At 43.0% G+C, this 17027-nt stretch overlaps 1 protein-coding gene across 1 annotated transcript in view; it reads left to right on the top strand.

The window, feature by feature from the left end:
- The window catches only part of LOC140198073 (collagen alpha-1(V) chain-like), a 269358-nt gene that overhangs the window by 150691 nt on the left and 101640 nt on the right, over positions 1-17027 (top strand). The window contains exons 21-24 of the mRNA XM_072258945.1: positions 3671-3724; positions 5714-5758; positions 5849-5902; positions 7578-7622. Of these exons, the coding sequence (XP_072115046.1) occupies positions 3671-3724; positions 5714-5758; positions 5849-5902; positions 7578-7622 (198 nt within the window). The remainder of the gene's footprint in view (positions 1-3670; positions 3725-5713; positions 5759-5848; positions 5903-7577; positions 7623-17027) is intronic.

The raw sequence follows: 17027 nt of genomic DNA on the forward strand, positions 1-17027 counted from the left end.
CCATCAACTTACCAACCACTGAAGTAAGACTCACTGGTCTATAATTTCCTGGGCTATCTCTACTTCCTTTCTTGAACCTTTCCGGAACCTTTCCTGTCCCCATTGATGATGCAAAGATCATTGCCAGAGACTCAGCAATTGCCTCCCTCAGTAGCCTGGGGTATATCCCGTCCAGTCATGGTGACTTATCCAACTTGATGCTTTCCAAAAGCTCCAGCACATCCTCCTTCTTAATGTCGAAATGCTCAAGCATTTCAATCTGCTGTACGTCATCCCTACAATCGCCAAGGTCATTTTCTGTAGTGAATACTGAAGCGAAGTGTTCATTAAGTACTTCTGCTATCTCCTCTGGTTCCATACACACTTTTCCACTGTCACACTTGATTGGTCCTATTCGCTCACGCCTTATCCTCTTGCTCTTCACATACTTGTAGAATACCTTGGGGTTTTCCTTAATCTTGCTCACCAAGGCCTTCTCATGGCTCCTTCTGGATCTCCTAATTTCATTCTTAAGCTCCTTCCTGCTAGCCTTATAATCTTCTAGATTTCTATCATTACCTAGTTTTTTGAAACTTTTGTAAGCTTTTCTTTTCTTCTTGACTAGATTTTCAACAGCCTTTGTACATCATGGTTCCTGTACCCTACCATCCTTTCCCTGTCTCATTGGAACGTACCTATGGAGAACACCATGCAAATATCCCCTGTTTATTTGCCACATTTCTGCTGTACATTTCCCTGAAAACATCTGTTCCCAATTTATGCTTCCAAGTTCCTGCCTGATAGCTTCATATTTCTCCTTACTCCAATTAAATGCTCTCCTAACTTACCTGTTCCTATCCCTCTCCAATGCTATGGAAAAAGAGATAGAAGTGTGATCACTATCTCCAAAATGCTCTCCCACCGAGAAACCTGACACGTGACCAGGTTCATTTCCCAATACCAGATCTAGAACAGCCTCTCCTCTTGTAGGCTTATCTATATATTGTGTCAGGAAACCTTCCTGAACAAACCTAACAAACTCCACCCCATCTAAACCTCTTGCTCTGGGGAGATGCCAATCAATATTGTGGAAATTAAAATCTGTCACCACGACAACCCTGTTATTATTGCATCTTTCCAGAATCTGTCTCCCTATCTGCTCCTCGATGTCCATGTTACTATTGGGTGGTCTATAAAAAACACCCAGTAGAGCTATTGACCCATTCCTGTTCCTAACTTCCACCCAAAGAGACTCAGTAGACAATCCCTCCATGACTTTCTCCTCTTCTGCAGCCGTGACACTATCTCTGATCAACAGTGCCGCGCCCCACCTCTTTTGCCCCCTCCCTGTCCTTTCTGAAACATCTAAAACTTGGCACTATAAGTAACCATTCCTGCCCCTGACTCATCCAATTCTCTGTAATGGCCACAACATCATAGCTCCAAGTACTGATCCACTCTTGCATTAAGATAGACACATCTCAAACCAACGGTCTGAGCGCATCCCTTCTCTATCACCTGCCAATCCTCCCTCTCACACCATCTCCAAGTTTTCTCTATTTGTGAGCCAACATACCCTTCCTCTGTCTCTTTAGTTCGGTTCTCACCCCCCATCAATTCTAGTATAAACTCTCCCCAATAGCATTAGCAAACCTCCCTGCCAGGATATTGGTTCCCCTCAGATTCAAGTGCAACCCATCCTTTTTGTACAGGTCATGCTGCCCCAAAAGAGGTCTCAATGATCCAGAAATCTGAATCCCTGTCCCCTGCTCCAATCCCTCAGCCACGCATTCATCCTCCACCTCACTCTATTCCTATATTCACTGTCGCATGGCACAGGCAGTAATCCTGTGATTACTAACCTTGTGGTCCTGCTTATCAGCTTCCTTCCTAACTCCCTATAGTCTGTTTTCAGGACCTCCTCCCTCTTCTTACCTATACTATTGGTACCAATATGTACCACGACCTCTGGCTGTTCACCTTCCCGCTTCAGGATATCATGGACGTGATCAGGAACATCCCAGACCCTGGCACCTGGGAGGTAAACTATCATCCGAGTTTCTTTCCTGCGTCCACAGAATCGCCTGTCTGTCCCCCTAACTATAGTCCCCTATCACTGCTGCTGTCCTCTTCATTTCCCTACCCTTCTGAGTCACAGGGCCAGACTCTGTGCCAGGGGCACGGCCACTGTTGCTTCCCCGAGATAGGCTGCACTCCCCCTGCAACAGTACTCAAGCTTATTGTTAAGGGGGACAGCCACAGGGGTACCCTCTAGTATCTGACTCCTGCCCTTCCCTCTTCTGACTGTTACCCACTTACCCTTCTCCCGAGTCACTATAAATCAATGTCATGCCAGTAACTGTATTTCACAAGGAATTTGAGATTTGGTATGTCACTAAAGACTTGAACAAACCTCTGCAGATGTACTGTGGAGAGCATTTTACGTAATTGTTTGCATCACCATCTGGTGTGGATGGGCCAGCGCACAGGAATAAAAAAAACACAGGTTGTAGAGTCCGCTAGCTCCATCTTGGGCATTACCCTCCCCAGCACTCAGGACACCTCAAGAAGGCAGCATCCATCATTAAGGACACCCACCACACTGGGCATTCCTTTTTCTCATTACTACCATCAGAGAGGAGGTGCAAGAACTTGAAGGCATACACTCAAGATTTAAGGAACAGCTACTTCTCCTCCACCATCAAATTTCTGAATGGTCCGTGAATCCATGAATACTACCTTGTTATTCCTTTTATTTTTGCTCCAACCTCTACCCTCCACTCACCCCACCTTCTCTCCTTCTCCTTCTCCTCCTTATGCTCACACATTTCTTAAACACTCACCTCCACATTTTCCCTATCCCCCTTACTCCATTCTGCCTACCCCTTCTCCCATCCCTCTCACCTTCTCCTCCCCCTCAGAAAGTGTGTGTGATAACTTCCTGCGTCCCTCTTGTTCAACACTTGTGAAACATCATAGTCAAACTTTACGAAACAGCACCTTGCAAAGGACTTCATCCCAAGACTGGCCATGGTTTATAAATGTCCTCTAATGGGCTAAAGAATTCTGGCTCTGCCAGTGATTTCATCTTCCAAGTATGAATTAGTAAAGCTCCAAAGAAACCAGGTTGGATGTAAAGTGATGGGTATTTTGAGCTACTGGCATTGCCAATTTTCTAAGACAATTTGACAAAACATTGTGTTATGTTTCTACACTGATGCTTGTCGTATGAAAGGTAACGAGTTTGTGGGATGGCTGGGTGAAATTCTTAAGGTCTTTGCTGAAACCTAGCTTGCTCCCCTTCCAAGAGTTATTGTCTTCACTGATGTAAATTCCTCTAACAACCTCAACCTAGTCTGTCTCTTTGTATCCTGAGATTTGGGATCTATGAGATCTTGCCTCTGAGTTTCTTGATCTCTGAGGAACAATGCAAACTCAAATCCAAAAAATTCTAAAGGGGTCTCCTTTACAGCCATTGCAATTTATACAATCCCCTATATATGAAATTTCCCATTTATAGTTAACACTACCTGCTTCAGAACTGTCAATGATTGATAATCAACAGCCAATAAAGTGTTGGCCATTTAATGATTCTAGTAATCTCAATGCAATATGCTCTATCATTTGCACCTTCTGGCACAATAACTTATTCTAATCTTTACCTATTTGCTGTCTCTTTTTTAAATCACAGGGAGCAAGAGGACTCCTCGGACCCAAAGGACCTCCTGGGCTACAGGGACCTCCTGTGAGTAGCTGTAGAAACAAATTTTATACAAACAATATATAGGTGTGGTACTTGGAAGGTTTAGCCACACCACTGCAGATCCACTTATGAGGTTTTGTGAAAACATACACTCAGTAGCCACTTAATTTGGAATAAGTGGTACCTAACAAGTCATTTTTGTCCACTGAACTGCTACTCACCCAGTTTTTTTTGTTTTTGCATCATTCTCCGCAAACTCAAGAGAATGTTGTGCATGGAGATCTCAGGAGATCAGAATTTTCTGAGATTGTCAAGTGTTCCCGTTAAGTTCCACCAGGTCATTGACACACATTTCTTCCCCATGCTAATGATTAGTCTGAACAGTAACTGAACATCTTGACCATGTGTATGTTTTTATGCATTGAGTTGCTGCCACAGGATCGGTTGATTAGATATTTGCATTAGCGAGCGGATGTTACACATAATAGTGTAACCACTGTTTATAAGTCCAGTCAATATGTAGGCATTCCAATTAATTCATAAATTAACATGGAACGTCATTCCCTCCTATACCCAGTTCCATTCACATCAAATGTTGTTTCCAGTTGCTGCACTATTTTACCTTCCACCGTGTGCTCTTGTTGACAGATCAGCACTCCTTTCTTATTTGAATCCATGCAAATCTCTTATCTGTAAGAACAAAAGAGTTATGATAAGCCCCAATGTGTGATCGCTTTGTAATTGGTTCATTAAGTAGTCTTGAAATTTGAAAAAAAGTTGTAATAATGGTGACTACAAAACCATTGTCCTGTTTTTAAGACTCATTCACTTTACTGCTGTTGTCCAGAGAGAGAGATATTGTCTCCGGCTTGTGTACAGACCAATGATAGCTTAACATTGAGACCCAGGTCACATCAGTGCCACTAACCTTTATTTGATGAGTTACCATGAGTCTCACATTTCACCTACTGGTCCCAGAAATAGCTTCAGTGGCAGAAAATATGCATCACAATAAAACTGGCTTCCACAAGGGTTTAGGTGCCCCACCTGCAACTATTTGTTCTCTCTCGGACTGATGCACAGGAGCAGCGGTTTGTACCAGCTACAAAATGCACTGTAGCAACTCACCATGACTCTCATATGGCACCCGCTAAACTATGGACCCTACAATTAACTCCTATTCTAAACCAATGCTCTGGACGGAAAGGGCAGCAAGGCATGGAGAATACCACAACATGGAAGCTGCCCTCTGAGTCAACACCATGTAAGATCGTAGGATTTAGAAGAAGAAATTAGAATTTAGAACTTAGGATTTAGAAGCCATGCATGTAATCATTTCTGCTCCAAAATTCAATCACACATGTGCTTCTCTTCGACCCCATTCTTCTATTTTCTTCCTATAATCCTTCACCCCTTTACCAATCAAAAAACCTATCAATCTCTGCCTTAAATAATACCAAATTACTTGGCCTCTACAGTCCTCTTTGGCAATGAATTCCACTGACCCACCATCCTCTAGCTGAAGAAATTCCACCTCATCTCAGTTTTAAAGAGCTATTCCTTTATTGTCAGTCTGTGCCTTTGGATTATAGTCTGTCCCACTAATGGAAAGCTCCTATCTATATTTGCTCTATCCAGGCCGAACGGTGTCTGGTAGTTCTCAATGAGATCCACCCTCACCCTCACGCTCTAAAGTCCATTGTGTACAGGCCCAGAAACATCAAATGATATTCATAGGTTAAGCTTTTTATTCCCGAGATCACTCTTTTGAATGACTTGGCAATATATCTCTGTTCCTTCACTCTCCCAGTAAAAATCCTGGAACTTCCTTCCTAAAAGCATTGTGATGTACCCAATCACAAGGACTGCACTGGTTCGAGAAGGCAATGCACTATCATTTTCTCATGGGATAGACAATTAAATGCTGTCTCAGTCTGCAAAGCCCACGCTCTTGAATACAATAACTTGCTCTAACGATTGGTTCCATTATTCAGCCTGACCATAGACATCAATGTCTCTCCTGTGTTTCAGGGTGTTCGTGGAATGGATGGCCCACATGGTCCCAAAGGAAACATAGTACGTGACTTCTACTCTTAATCCTGTTCAGCAGTTTGTCCACTTGTTGGTGCTCTGGAGCTTAACGTGCTAACTGATTTACCTCCACAGGGGCCACAGGGAGAACCAGGACCACCTGGTCAACAGGGTGTTCATGGAGGACAGGTAATCTGCCAGCCACTGCATGTTGATTCACATTAAGCATGTGACCTCAAGTTATGCTCCAGGTCTGTAAATCCATGCCTACCTTTAAAGACCAAGTCAGCTGGCTAGCCAGCTCCTGTGGTAAGGGAATCCATTAATGTTTCAGGTCTGACAACCTTTGTCAAAACTGGAAATGTGGAGGAGGAAGGGTTCAGGATAAATGCATTACCTCTGATAGGGTGAGACCAAATGTTAATGTGACTTGTAGCCAGCAAGAGGGCTTTGGGACATGCCAACATGTCAATCTATTACTGATAGAATTTAGTGCAGGACAGTACGGACCCTTCTACCCACGGCGTTGTGCTGACCTTTAAACTTCTCCTAGTTCAATCTAACCATTCCCTCCCACATAGCCCTCCATCTTTTTGTGATCCACCTGCCTATCCAGGAGTTGCTTAAATGTCCATAATAAATCAGCTTCTAGCAATACCATAGGAATGTATTCCAGGCACTTTCCACTCTCTGTGTAAAAGGACCTACCTCTGACATCTCGCCTGATCTTTCCTCCACTCACCTTAAAAGGATGTCCTCTGGTATTGTCGACTGGGGAAAAAAAGTGTTGGTTCTCCGCTCAAACTATGCCTCTTATCATCTTATACACCTCCATCAGGTTGCCTCTCACCCTCCTTCACTCCAAAGGGAAATGAATTACCTCATTCCTCCTAACCATGTTCTCTAATCCTGGTAAATCTCCTATGCACCTTCTCTAAAGTTTCCAAATCTGTCCTGTAATGAGGTGACCAGAACTGAACACAGTACTCCAAGTGTTGTCTAACCAGAGTTTTACAGAACTGCAACGTTATCTTGCAAATCTTGAACTCAGTCTTCTGACTATTGAGGGTGAACACGCCCTATGCTTTCTTAACCATTCTATCAACTTGCAGCTTTGACTCAGACTCCAAAGTCACTCCACAGTGTTGAGAATCCTGCCGTTAACCTTGTACTCTTTGAGGTCGACCTTCCAAAGTGTACATGTTACATTTTTCTGAATTGAACTCCATCTTCCACTTCTGAGCCCAGCTCTGCATCCTGTCTGTATTCGCTATATCCTACAACAACTGTCTGCACTATCCACAACAAACCTTCTGTCATCTGTAAACTCCCTGATGGAGGGAGAGTATTTGTGCGAAGGTCACAGGTGGATTACTGGCAGAAATAACCAGTTCCAGTAGAGACAGAATAAAAAAATGAGTCACCTAAATTTGGAAAATTCAGTATCAAGTCCAGATTACGATGTGGCCAGTAGGAAGGTGATTTTCTTCTTAGGTGTTCATATCCATTCTAAATCTGGGTCCTGCTCAGTTAAAACGATTCTTCCCAACATGGATAGACCTGCACAATAAAAATTGCCCTGTCCTAAGTCTACGATTCTTTTCGCATCCTAGGTGATGCAGACCAGATTTCTTTACACTTCCTCCTAGCTGAGACAATCTGAGCTTTTGACAGGATTGGGCAGATTTGGCTCTGGTTGATATTTTTTGGACTTGCCTGAAGTTGTACTGGATTTTGTTGAATTTCAGTGAAGCCAAGAAAAAACAAATGTCATCAAAATAAGTTCCAGATGAGCTTGAGATGACCGCACTGATTGGCTGCAGTTTTTCATTCAACCATTTTTCTTCTCTCTCCTCTCCTGCAGGGTATACCTGGTCCTCAGGGAGCCATGGGACCTCCAGGTCAGAAGGTAAGTCACATAAGTATTAGGCCCTCCATCATTTGGGTTAATTTACCTCAAGTACCTTTAACTCACTCCCAAAACTGGTCTCCTCCTCGTGAACAAATATCATTTTCACTATGTGTGATCCCAGTGGCCTGTTGTTCTTGATTCTATGCCAGTATTCTTGAGAGAACCTTTCAGGATTGAATGTTCCCAACAAGGAATGGTGTACTTCAGAATGTCAAGAGAATTGGACGGAGGTTTGGCAGATGATTCTCAAAACTTCTATCAACTGCAAAGCCTGGTGGGAGGTGGGGGAAGGGACGGGTCAGTTGAGTATTGAGGTTGCTGACCAGGGTGGAGGTGATCTGTACTGTTAGATCTGCAGTGGCAGAGAGTGCCCTGTTTCCCATTCAGTCATTGGGGTTTCTGCAGTCTGACCTTGTATCAGGGAATTTCAAAGATTCAAAGTGTATTCAATGAATGAATAAATTATACAACATTGTTTGCTTAACAGGCCGCCACAAAGCAAGGAACCCCAAAGCACACAACAAAAAAAATAAGATCAACCCCCAGTGCTCACAGAGGAAGAGGAAAAAAAGACAAAATAAATGATGCAAACAATAGAAGCAACAATAACAGCATTCCGAAACCAATTGATCCAAATCCCCGGAGCAGCTCGAAGTAGGCCCAAAGCCTCAACATTCAGTCCATCATATTAGCCCAGCAAGTCGCTCCAAAGTTCTCAGACATGAAACACAGCAGGCAGGGACAGTCTCAAAGCCTTAGCATCACAGAGAGAGGAGCCCCCAGACTGTCTGGGCTGGCATTTAAATTGTCTGAACCTTGCACTAGGAACCAGGTCCCACCGCAGAGAATTGCTCTGGGCCTAGATTTTGCTGCTGGAGTAGCCGTTCTCAATCTCTCCATCTCAGCTTGGAACTTAGAATGATCCACCATCGCCTGACTCTCAATACACTGTAGCTATCCTGATCAGGAATCAATGAGCTTGATTCTTCTTCATATAGTTACCTTTACACCGACAGTTACCGGACGTCATTAAGTGGAGGAGACTGAGGAGAGAACATGGCAGAGATGTATAGATTTACGTGGAGAATAGATGGGGTAGATAGAAAGAAACATTTTCCCATAGCAGAGATATCTATAAGCGATCTGTAAGAAAATCTACGTGAATGTGGACTCAAGATGTTGAGGTATACAGAGAGGGTGGGCAGGTTAGGACTATACTCAATCAAGTATTGAAGATTGATGTTATAGTGGTGTATAAAGTCATGGGGATCTAGATAAAGAGAATGCACACAGTCTTTTTTGCAAGTTTTGGGAATCAAGACTAGAGAGCAAGAGGGTAAAAATTTAAAAGTGATCTACACCAAAGGTGGTAGGTAAGTGAAATATACTTCCAGAGTATGTAGTTGAGACAGGTACAGTAAGAACATTGAAAAGATGTTCAAGCAGGTACATGGATAGGAAAGGTTTAGAGTGATATGGGCCAAATGTGGGCAAATGGGAATCTTGTTCAGCATGGATGGGTTGGGTTGAAGGGCGTGTTTCTGTGCTGCATGACTCTTTGAGCACCTTTTAAAGCTAGCAGCAATAAGGACTCTGAGGAGTAATTTCTTCACCCAGAGAGAGGCTGTGATCATGAACACACTGCATGAGGGGCTAGTGTATGCAGAGACTCTCACAAGACTTAAGAACTATCTAGAAGAATCATCAAGGCAGAGAAGTCTATGAACAAAGGGCTGGTGAATGGGCAGCTGGAGAAGGCTACCTGATGGTCAGCATGAAGCCGTTGGGCCAAGGAGCCTCATTCCTTGCTGTATCACTTTATAATCAATTGAGATACCTATGATTGTCAGGTTGGATTATGAGATTCTTCCTTTAGGCAGGAGAGTTTTGAACATATGGTCCTGTACTTGGATGGGTTCTCCTTCTTCCAGAATTGATAAGAGAGCTTAAGGTCAAACAATCCTTACGGCACAAGTGATCATAATATGATCAAATTCAACCTGAGATTTGAGATGGAGAAGCTAAAGACAGATGTATAAGTATTAGACTGGAGTAAAAGGAATTATATAGGCATGAGAGAGGATTTGGCCTGAAGTGATTAAAAAAAGAACACAGGCAGGGATGATGTCAGAGCAGCAATGGTTGGAATTTCTGGAAAAAATTCGGAAGGCAGTGGTTATATACATCCCGAAGGGGCAAGTTGACACATCTGTGGCTACCAAGAGAAAGTAAAGCCAGCATAAAAGCCAAAGAGAGGGCATATGATAAAGCAAAAATTAGTGGGAAGTTAAAGGATTGGGAAGCTTTTAAAAACCACCAGAAGACAACTAAGATGTCATTAAGAAGGTAAAGATGGAATACAAAAGTAAGCTAGTCAATAATATTAATGAGGATACCAAAAGTTTCTTCAGTTACATAAAGTATAAAAGAGACGAGAGTGGATATCAGACCAGTGGGAAATGATGCTGGAGAGGTAGTAATGGGGGCAAGGAAATGGCAGATGAAATGAATAATTATTTTGCATCGGTCTTCACTGGCAGAATGGTGGAATTTCCAGATGTCAGGGGTCATGAAGTATGTAAAGTTGCCAGAACTAGAGAGAGGTTTCTTGGGAAACTGAAAGGTCTGAAGGTAAATAAATGACCTGGGCCAAATGGTGTACACCCAAGGATTCTGAAAAAGGTGGCTGCAGAAATTGTAGAGGCATTAGTAATGTTCTTTCAAGCATCACCAGATTCTGGAATGGTTCTGGAAGACTGGAAAATTGCAAATTTTACTCCACTCTTTAAAAATGGAGAGAGGCAGAAGAAAGGAAATTATAGCCTGTTAGTCTGATGTCAGTGGTTGGGAAATTGTTGGAGTCGATTTTTAAGGATGTGGTCTCAGTGTACTTGGAGGCGCATGATAAAATAGGCCATAGTCAGTGTGGTTTTCTCAAGCAAAGATCTTGCCAGACAAATCTCTTGGAATTCTTTGAGGAAATAACAAGCAGGATAGACAAAGAAGAATCAGATGATATTGTATACTTGGATTTTCGGAAGGCCTTTGACAATGCGACACGCATGAGGCTACTTCACAAGCTACTAGCACAAGGTCATTCAGGGAAATATCTAGCATGGATAAAGCAGTGGCTGATTAGTAGGAGGCAAAAAGTGGATAAAGGGAGCCTTTTCTGGTTGGCTGCCAGTGACTAGTGGTGTTCCAGAGGGGTCTGTGTTGGGCCAATTCTTTTTATTTTATATGTCAATGATTTGGATGATGGAATTGATGGTTTTGTTGCAAAGTCTGCAGTGCAGATGATATGAAGGTAGGTGGATGGGGCAGGTAGTTTTGAAGAAATAGAGAGACTACAGAAGGACAGACAGATTAGGAGAATAGGCAAAGGAGTGACAGATAGAATACAGTGTTGGGAAGTGTATGGTCATGCACTTTGGTAGAAGAAATGAAAGGGTTGACTAATTTCTAAATGGAGGGAAAATACAAAAATATGAGGTGCAAAGGGATATGGGGTCCTTGTGCAGGATTCCTTAAAAGTTAACGTGCAAGTTGAGTCCGTGGTGATGAAGCCAAATGCGATGTTAGCACTCATTTCAAGAGGACTAGAATATAATAACAAGGATGTAACATTGAGAGTTTATAAAGCACGGGTGAGGCCTCACTTGGAATATTTTCAGCAGTTTTACTGCCCTTATAGAAGCAATAGAAACCATAGAAACACTACAGCACAGAAACAGGCCTTTTGGCCCTTCTTGGCTGTGCCGAACCATTATCTGCCTAGTCCCACTGACCTGCACACGGACCATATCCCTCCATACACCTCCCATCCATGTATCTGTCCAATTTATTCTTAAATGTTAAAAAAGAACCCGCATTTACCACCTCGTCTGGCAGCTCATTCCACACTCCCACCACTCTCTGTGTGAAGAAGAAGCCCCCCCCCCCCAATGTTCCCTTTAAACTTTCCCCCCCTCACCCTTAACCCATGTCCTCTGGTTTTTTTCTCCCCTTGCCTCAGTGGAAAAAGCCTGCTTGCATTCACTCTATCTATACCCATCATAATTTTATATACCTCTATCAAATCTCCCCTCATTCTTCTACGCTCCAGGGAATAAAGTCCTAACCTATTCAACCTTTCTTTGTAACTGAGTTTCTCAAGTCCAGGCAACATCCTTGTAAACCTTCTCTGCACTCTTTCAACCTTATTAATATCCTTCCTGTAATTTGGTGACTAAAATTCACACAATACTTGAGATTCGGCCTCACCAATGCCTTATAAAACCTCAACATAACATTCCAGCTCTTATACTCAATACTTTGATTAATAAAGGCCAATGTACCAAAAGCTCTCTTTACGACCCTATCTACCTGTGACGCCACTTTTAGGGAATTTTGTATCTGTATTCCCAGATCCCTCTGTTCTACTGCACTCCTCAGTGCCTTACCATTTACCCTGTATGTTCTACCTTGCTTTGTCCTTCCAAAGTGCAATACCTCACACTTGTCTGTATTAATCTCCATCTGCCATTTTTCAGCCCATTTTTCCAGCTGGTCCAAATCCCTCTGCAAGCTTTGAAAACCTTGCTTACTGTCCACTACACCTCCAATCTTTGTATCATCAGCAAATTTGCTGATCCAATTTACCACATTATCATCTAGATCGTTGATATAGATGACAAATAACAATGGACCCAGCACTGATCCCTGTGGCACACCACTAGTCACAGGCCTCCACTCTGAGAACCAATCCTCTACTACCACTCTTTGGCTTCTTCCATTGAGCCAACGTCTAATCCAATTTACCACCTCTCCATGTATACCTAGTGACTGAATTTTCCTAACTAACCTCCCATGCGGGACCTTGTCAAAGGCCTTACTGAAGTCCATGTAGACAACATCCACTGCCTTCCCTTCATCTACTTTCCTGGTAACCTCCTCGAAAAACTCCAATAGATTGGTCAAACATGACCTACCATGCACAAAGCCATGTTGACTCTCCTTAATAAGTCCCTGTCTATCCAAATGCTTGTAGATTCTGTCTCTTAGAACTCCCTCCAATAACTTACCCACTACCGACGTCAAACTTACCAGCCTATGATTTCCCAGATTACTTTTCAAACCTTTTTTAAAGAACGGAACAACATGAGCCACTCTCCAATCCTCCGGCACCTCACCGGTAGACAGCGACATTTTAAATATTTCTGCCAGGGCCCCTGCAATTTCAACACTAGTCTCCTTTAAGGTCCAAGGGAATACAATGTCAGGTCCTGGGGATTTATCCACTTTAATTTGCCTCAAGATAGCAAGCACCTCATCCTTTTCAATCTGTACAGTTTCCATGATCTCACTATTTGTTTCCCTTAATTCCATAGACTTCATGCCAGTTTCCTTAGTAAATACAGACGCAAAAAACCCATTTAAGATCTCCCCCATTTCTTTTGGTTCTGCACATAGCCGACCACTCTGATCTTCAAGAGGACCAATTTTATCCCTTACAATCCTTTTACTCTTAATATACCTGTAAAAGCTCTTTGGATTATCCTTTACTTTGACTGCCAAGGCAACCTCATGTCTTCTTTTAGCCCTCCTGATTTCCTTCTTAAGTATTTTCTTGCACTTTTTATACTCCTCAAGCACCTTATTTACTCCCTGTTTCCTATGCATGTCATACAACTCTCTCTTCTTCTTTATCAGAGTTGCAATATCCCTTGAGAACCAAGGTTCCTTATTCCTATTTACTTTGCCTTTAATCCTGACAGGAACATACAAGCTCTGCACTCTCAAAATTTCTCCTTTGAAGGCTTCGCACTTACCAATCACATCCTTGCCAGAGAACAACCTGTCCCAATCCACGCTTTTTAGATCCTTTCTCATTTATTCAAATTTGGCCTTCTTCCAGTTCAGAACCTCAACCCTAGGACCAGATCTATCCTTGTCTATGATCAAGTTGAAACTAATGGTATTATGATCACTGGAACCAAAGTGCTCCCCTATGCACACTTCCGTCACTTGCCCTAACTCGTTTCCTAACAGGAGATCCAATATTGCATCCCCTCTAGTTGGTACCTCTATATATTGATTTAGAAAACTTTCCTGAACACATTTTACAAACTCTAACCCATCTAGACCCCTAACAGTTTGGGACTCCCAATCAATATGTGGAAAATTAAAATCCCCTACTATCACAACTTTATGTTTCCTGCAGTTGCCTGCTATCTCTCTGCAGATTTGCTCCTCCAATTCTCGCTGACTATTGGGTGGTCTATAATACAACCCCACTAATGTGGCCATACCTTTCCTGTTTCTCAGCTCCACCCATAAGGAATCAGTAGACAAGCCCTCTAATCTGTCCTGCCTGAGCACTGCTGTAACATTTTCCCTGACAAGCAATGCTACCCCCCTACCTTTCCTTCCTCTGCCTCGATCACATCTGAAACATCGGAACCCTGGAATCTTAAGCTGCCAGTCCTGCCCCTCCTGTAGCCAAGTTTCACTAATTGCTATAACGTCACAATTCCACGTCAATTCACGCCCTCAACTCGTCTACCTTCCCCGCAATACTCCTAGCATTGAAATATATACACCTCAGAAGATTTTTACCACCATTCACAACCTTTCTATTTGCAGCTTTGCTTGAACTTTTAACATCATTTATTTTCACCCCAGCATCACTGTCAGCTCTGGCACTGTGGTTCCCATCCCCCTGCAAATCTAGTTTAAAGCTTCCCCAATAGCACTAACAAACCTCCCTGAAAGGATATTGGTCCCCTTGTAGTTCAAGTGTAACCCATCTCTCTTGTACAGCTCCCACCTGGCCAGAAGAAGTCCCAATAATCCTGAAATCTGAACCCCTGCCCCTTACACCAGTTCCTCAGCCACTTGTTCATCCTCCGGAGCATCCTATTCCTACCCTGACTGGCACATAGCACAGGTAGCAAACCTGAGATTACCACTCTCAAGGTCCTGCTTTTCAACTTCCTACCAAGCTCTCTATACTCACTCTCCAGGACCTCCTCACTCTTCCTTGCTATGTCATTGGTACCGATGTGCACCACCACATCTGGCTGATCACCCTCCCACTTCAGAATGTCATGCAAGTGATCAGAGACATCCCTGACCCTGGCACCCGGAGGCAACAAACCATCCTGGATTCTCTGTCATGACCACAGAATCTCCTATCTGCACCTCTAACTATCGAGTCCCCTATCACTACCGCTCTCCTCTTTTTCCCCCCTCCCTCTGCACTGCAGAACTAGACTCAGTGCCAGAGATCTGGCTACTGCAGCTTGTCCCAGGTAAGTCATCCCCCCCAACAGTATCCAATGCGGTATACTTGTTGAGGGAATGGCCACAGGGGAACCCTGCTCTGCCTGCCCTTTCCTCTTCCCTCGCCTGAAAGTGACCCAATTTCCTGTGCTCTGCTCCTTTGGCGCAACTACCTCCCTGTAGCTACTATCTATAATCTCCTCATTCTCCCCAATGATCCGCAGGTCATCCAGCTCCTGCTCCAGTTCCCTAACACGGTTTGTTAGGAGCTGCAGCTTTTCTTAGAAAGTATATTCTGAAACTGGAGAGGGTTCAAAGGAGTTCCATGAAAATAATTACAGGATTGAATGGCTTGTCATATGAAGAGCATTTTATGGCTCTGGACCTCTATTCACTAGAATTCAGAAGAATGAAGTGTGACTTCATGGAAACCTATCAAATTGGTGAAAGGGCTTGAAAGAGTGGATGTGGAGAGGATGTTTCCTATGGTGGGAGAGTCTAAGACCAGAGGACACAGCCTCAGAATAGAGGTGCATCCTTTTAGAATGGAGATGAGGAGGGATCTCCTTAGCCAGAAAGTGGTGAATCTATGGAATTCTTTGCCACAGGCAGTTGCTGTAAGTAGCACTCTGTCTCCTGCTAACTGAGACAATCCAGGAGCATCTCCACACTTCACTGAGCTTCAGGATCGGTGCTTGAGGAACCATTCTGAAAGACAATGTCAAGTTTATTACTTTATACAGAACTACATGAATGCACAGCTGCAATGAAAAACTTACTTGCAGCTGCATCACTGGCACATACAGTAGCTTCATATAAGTAACTTTCACAAGGAAATCATAAATTAAGCATAAATTGTATCCTGGTTTTACAAAGATCACAATTAGGATAATGAAAATGTAAAGCCTATTTTAGTGCAAAGTGAATGTTGCTATACTAAGGTAATGGTTAGAGTTGTGCTAGTTAGTTCAAAAACTTAATGACTGAAGGGAAGCAGCTGTTTTTAAACCTGGTGGTATGGAAACTACAGGCTACTGTATATTCTGCAGTAGCTAAGAGTTGGGAGAATTAAACCAGGGCCTCAGGTTCAACTAGAAGAACCAGTGCAGATCTGTACCTGATCTGCAGCGGTTAGAGAAAAAGGCAAAACCCTCACTCCTCAACACTCCAACTGTTATTCATGACGAGTGCCTCTTTCAGTTTGATATCAGCTCCATGAAACAGTCACAGGCCAGTTTCCTGGAGTAAGTCACTGTTAGTGAAAGGTGCTCATCCCACTTGTTTATTGGCAGGCAACTTTAATTTAGGGGTGGTTCAGACCTCTGTAACTTCCTCAGCACTCAAAGTTCAAAGTAAATTTATTATGGAAGCACATATATGTCACAATAATACTACCTTGAGATTCATTTTTCCTGTAGGTATTCACAATAAATACAAAGAAACACAATAGAGTCAATGAAAAAACTGCATGCAAACAAAGGTGGACAATCAATGTGCAAAAGACAACAAATTTTGCAAATACGGAAAAGAAAAACAAAATAATAACAATAATAATAATAATAGATGAATTGTGTTGAGAACAGAAGTAGTAGAACCCTTGAAAGTGAATCCATAGCTTGTGAAACCAGTTTGGACCTCAGTGTTAGTGTGAGTGAAGTTATCCACTCTGGTTCAGACACCTGATGGTTGAGGGGTAATAACTGTTCCTGAACCTGGTGGTGTAGGGCCTAAGGCTCCGTACCTCCTTCCTGATGGCAGCGAGGAGAAGACAGCATAACCCAGATGGTGTGTGTCCTCAATGATGGATGCTGCTTTCCTGTGATAGTGCCCCTCATTGACGTACTCAATGTAGGAAGGGCTTTATTTGTGAAGGAATGCGAGGACGACTATCTTTCGTATGTAGTTAATTTCAGGGGTGTAGGTGTTTCCATACCAGGCTGTGATGCAACTTGTCAGTATACTCTCCACAGTCCATCTATAGAAATACGTCAAAGTCTCAGATGGCATACTGACTCTTTGCAAAATTCTAAGGAATAAGAGGCACTACCATGCCTTCTTTGTAACAGCACTTGCGTGATGGACCCAGGACAGATCCTTTGAAATGATAACGCTGAGGAATTTAAAGCTACCGACTCTTTG

The sequence above is a fragment of the Mobula birostris genome, chromosome 5 (assembly GCF_030028105.1).
Source record: "Mobula birostris isolate sMobBir1 chromosome 5, sMobBir1.hap1, whole genome shotgun sequence".
Classification (NCBI taxonomy): Eukaryota; Metazoa; Chordata; class Chondrichthyes; order Myliobatiformes; family Myliobatidae; genus Mobula; species Mobula birostris.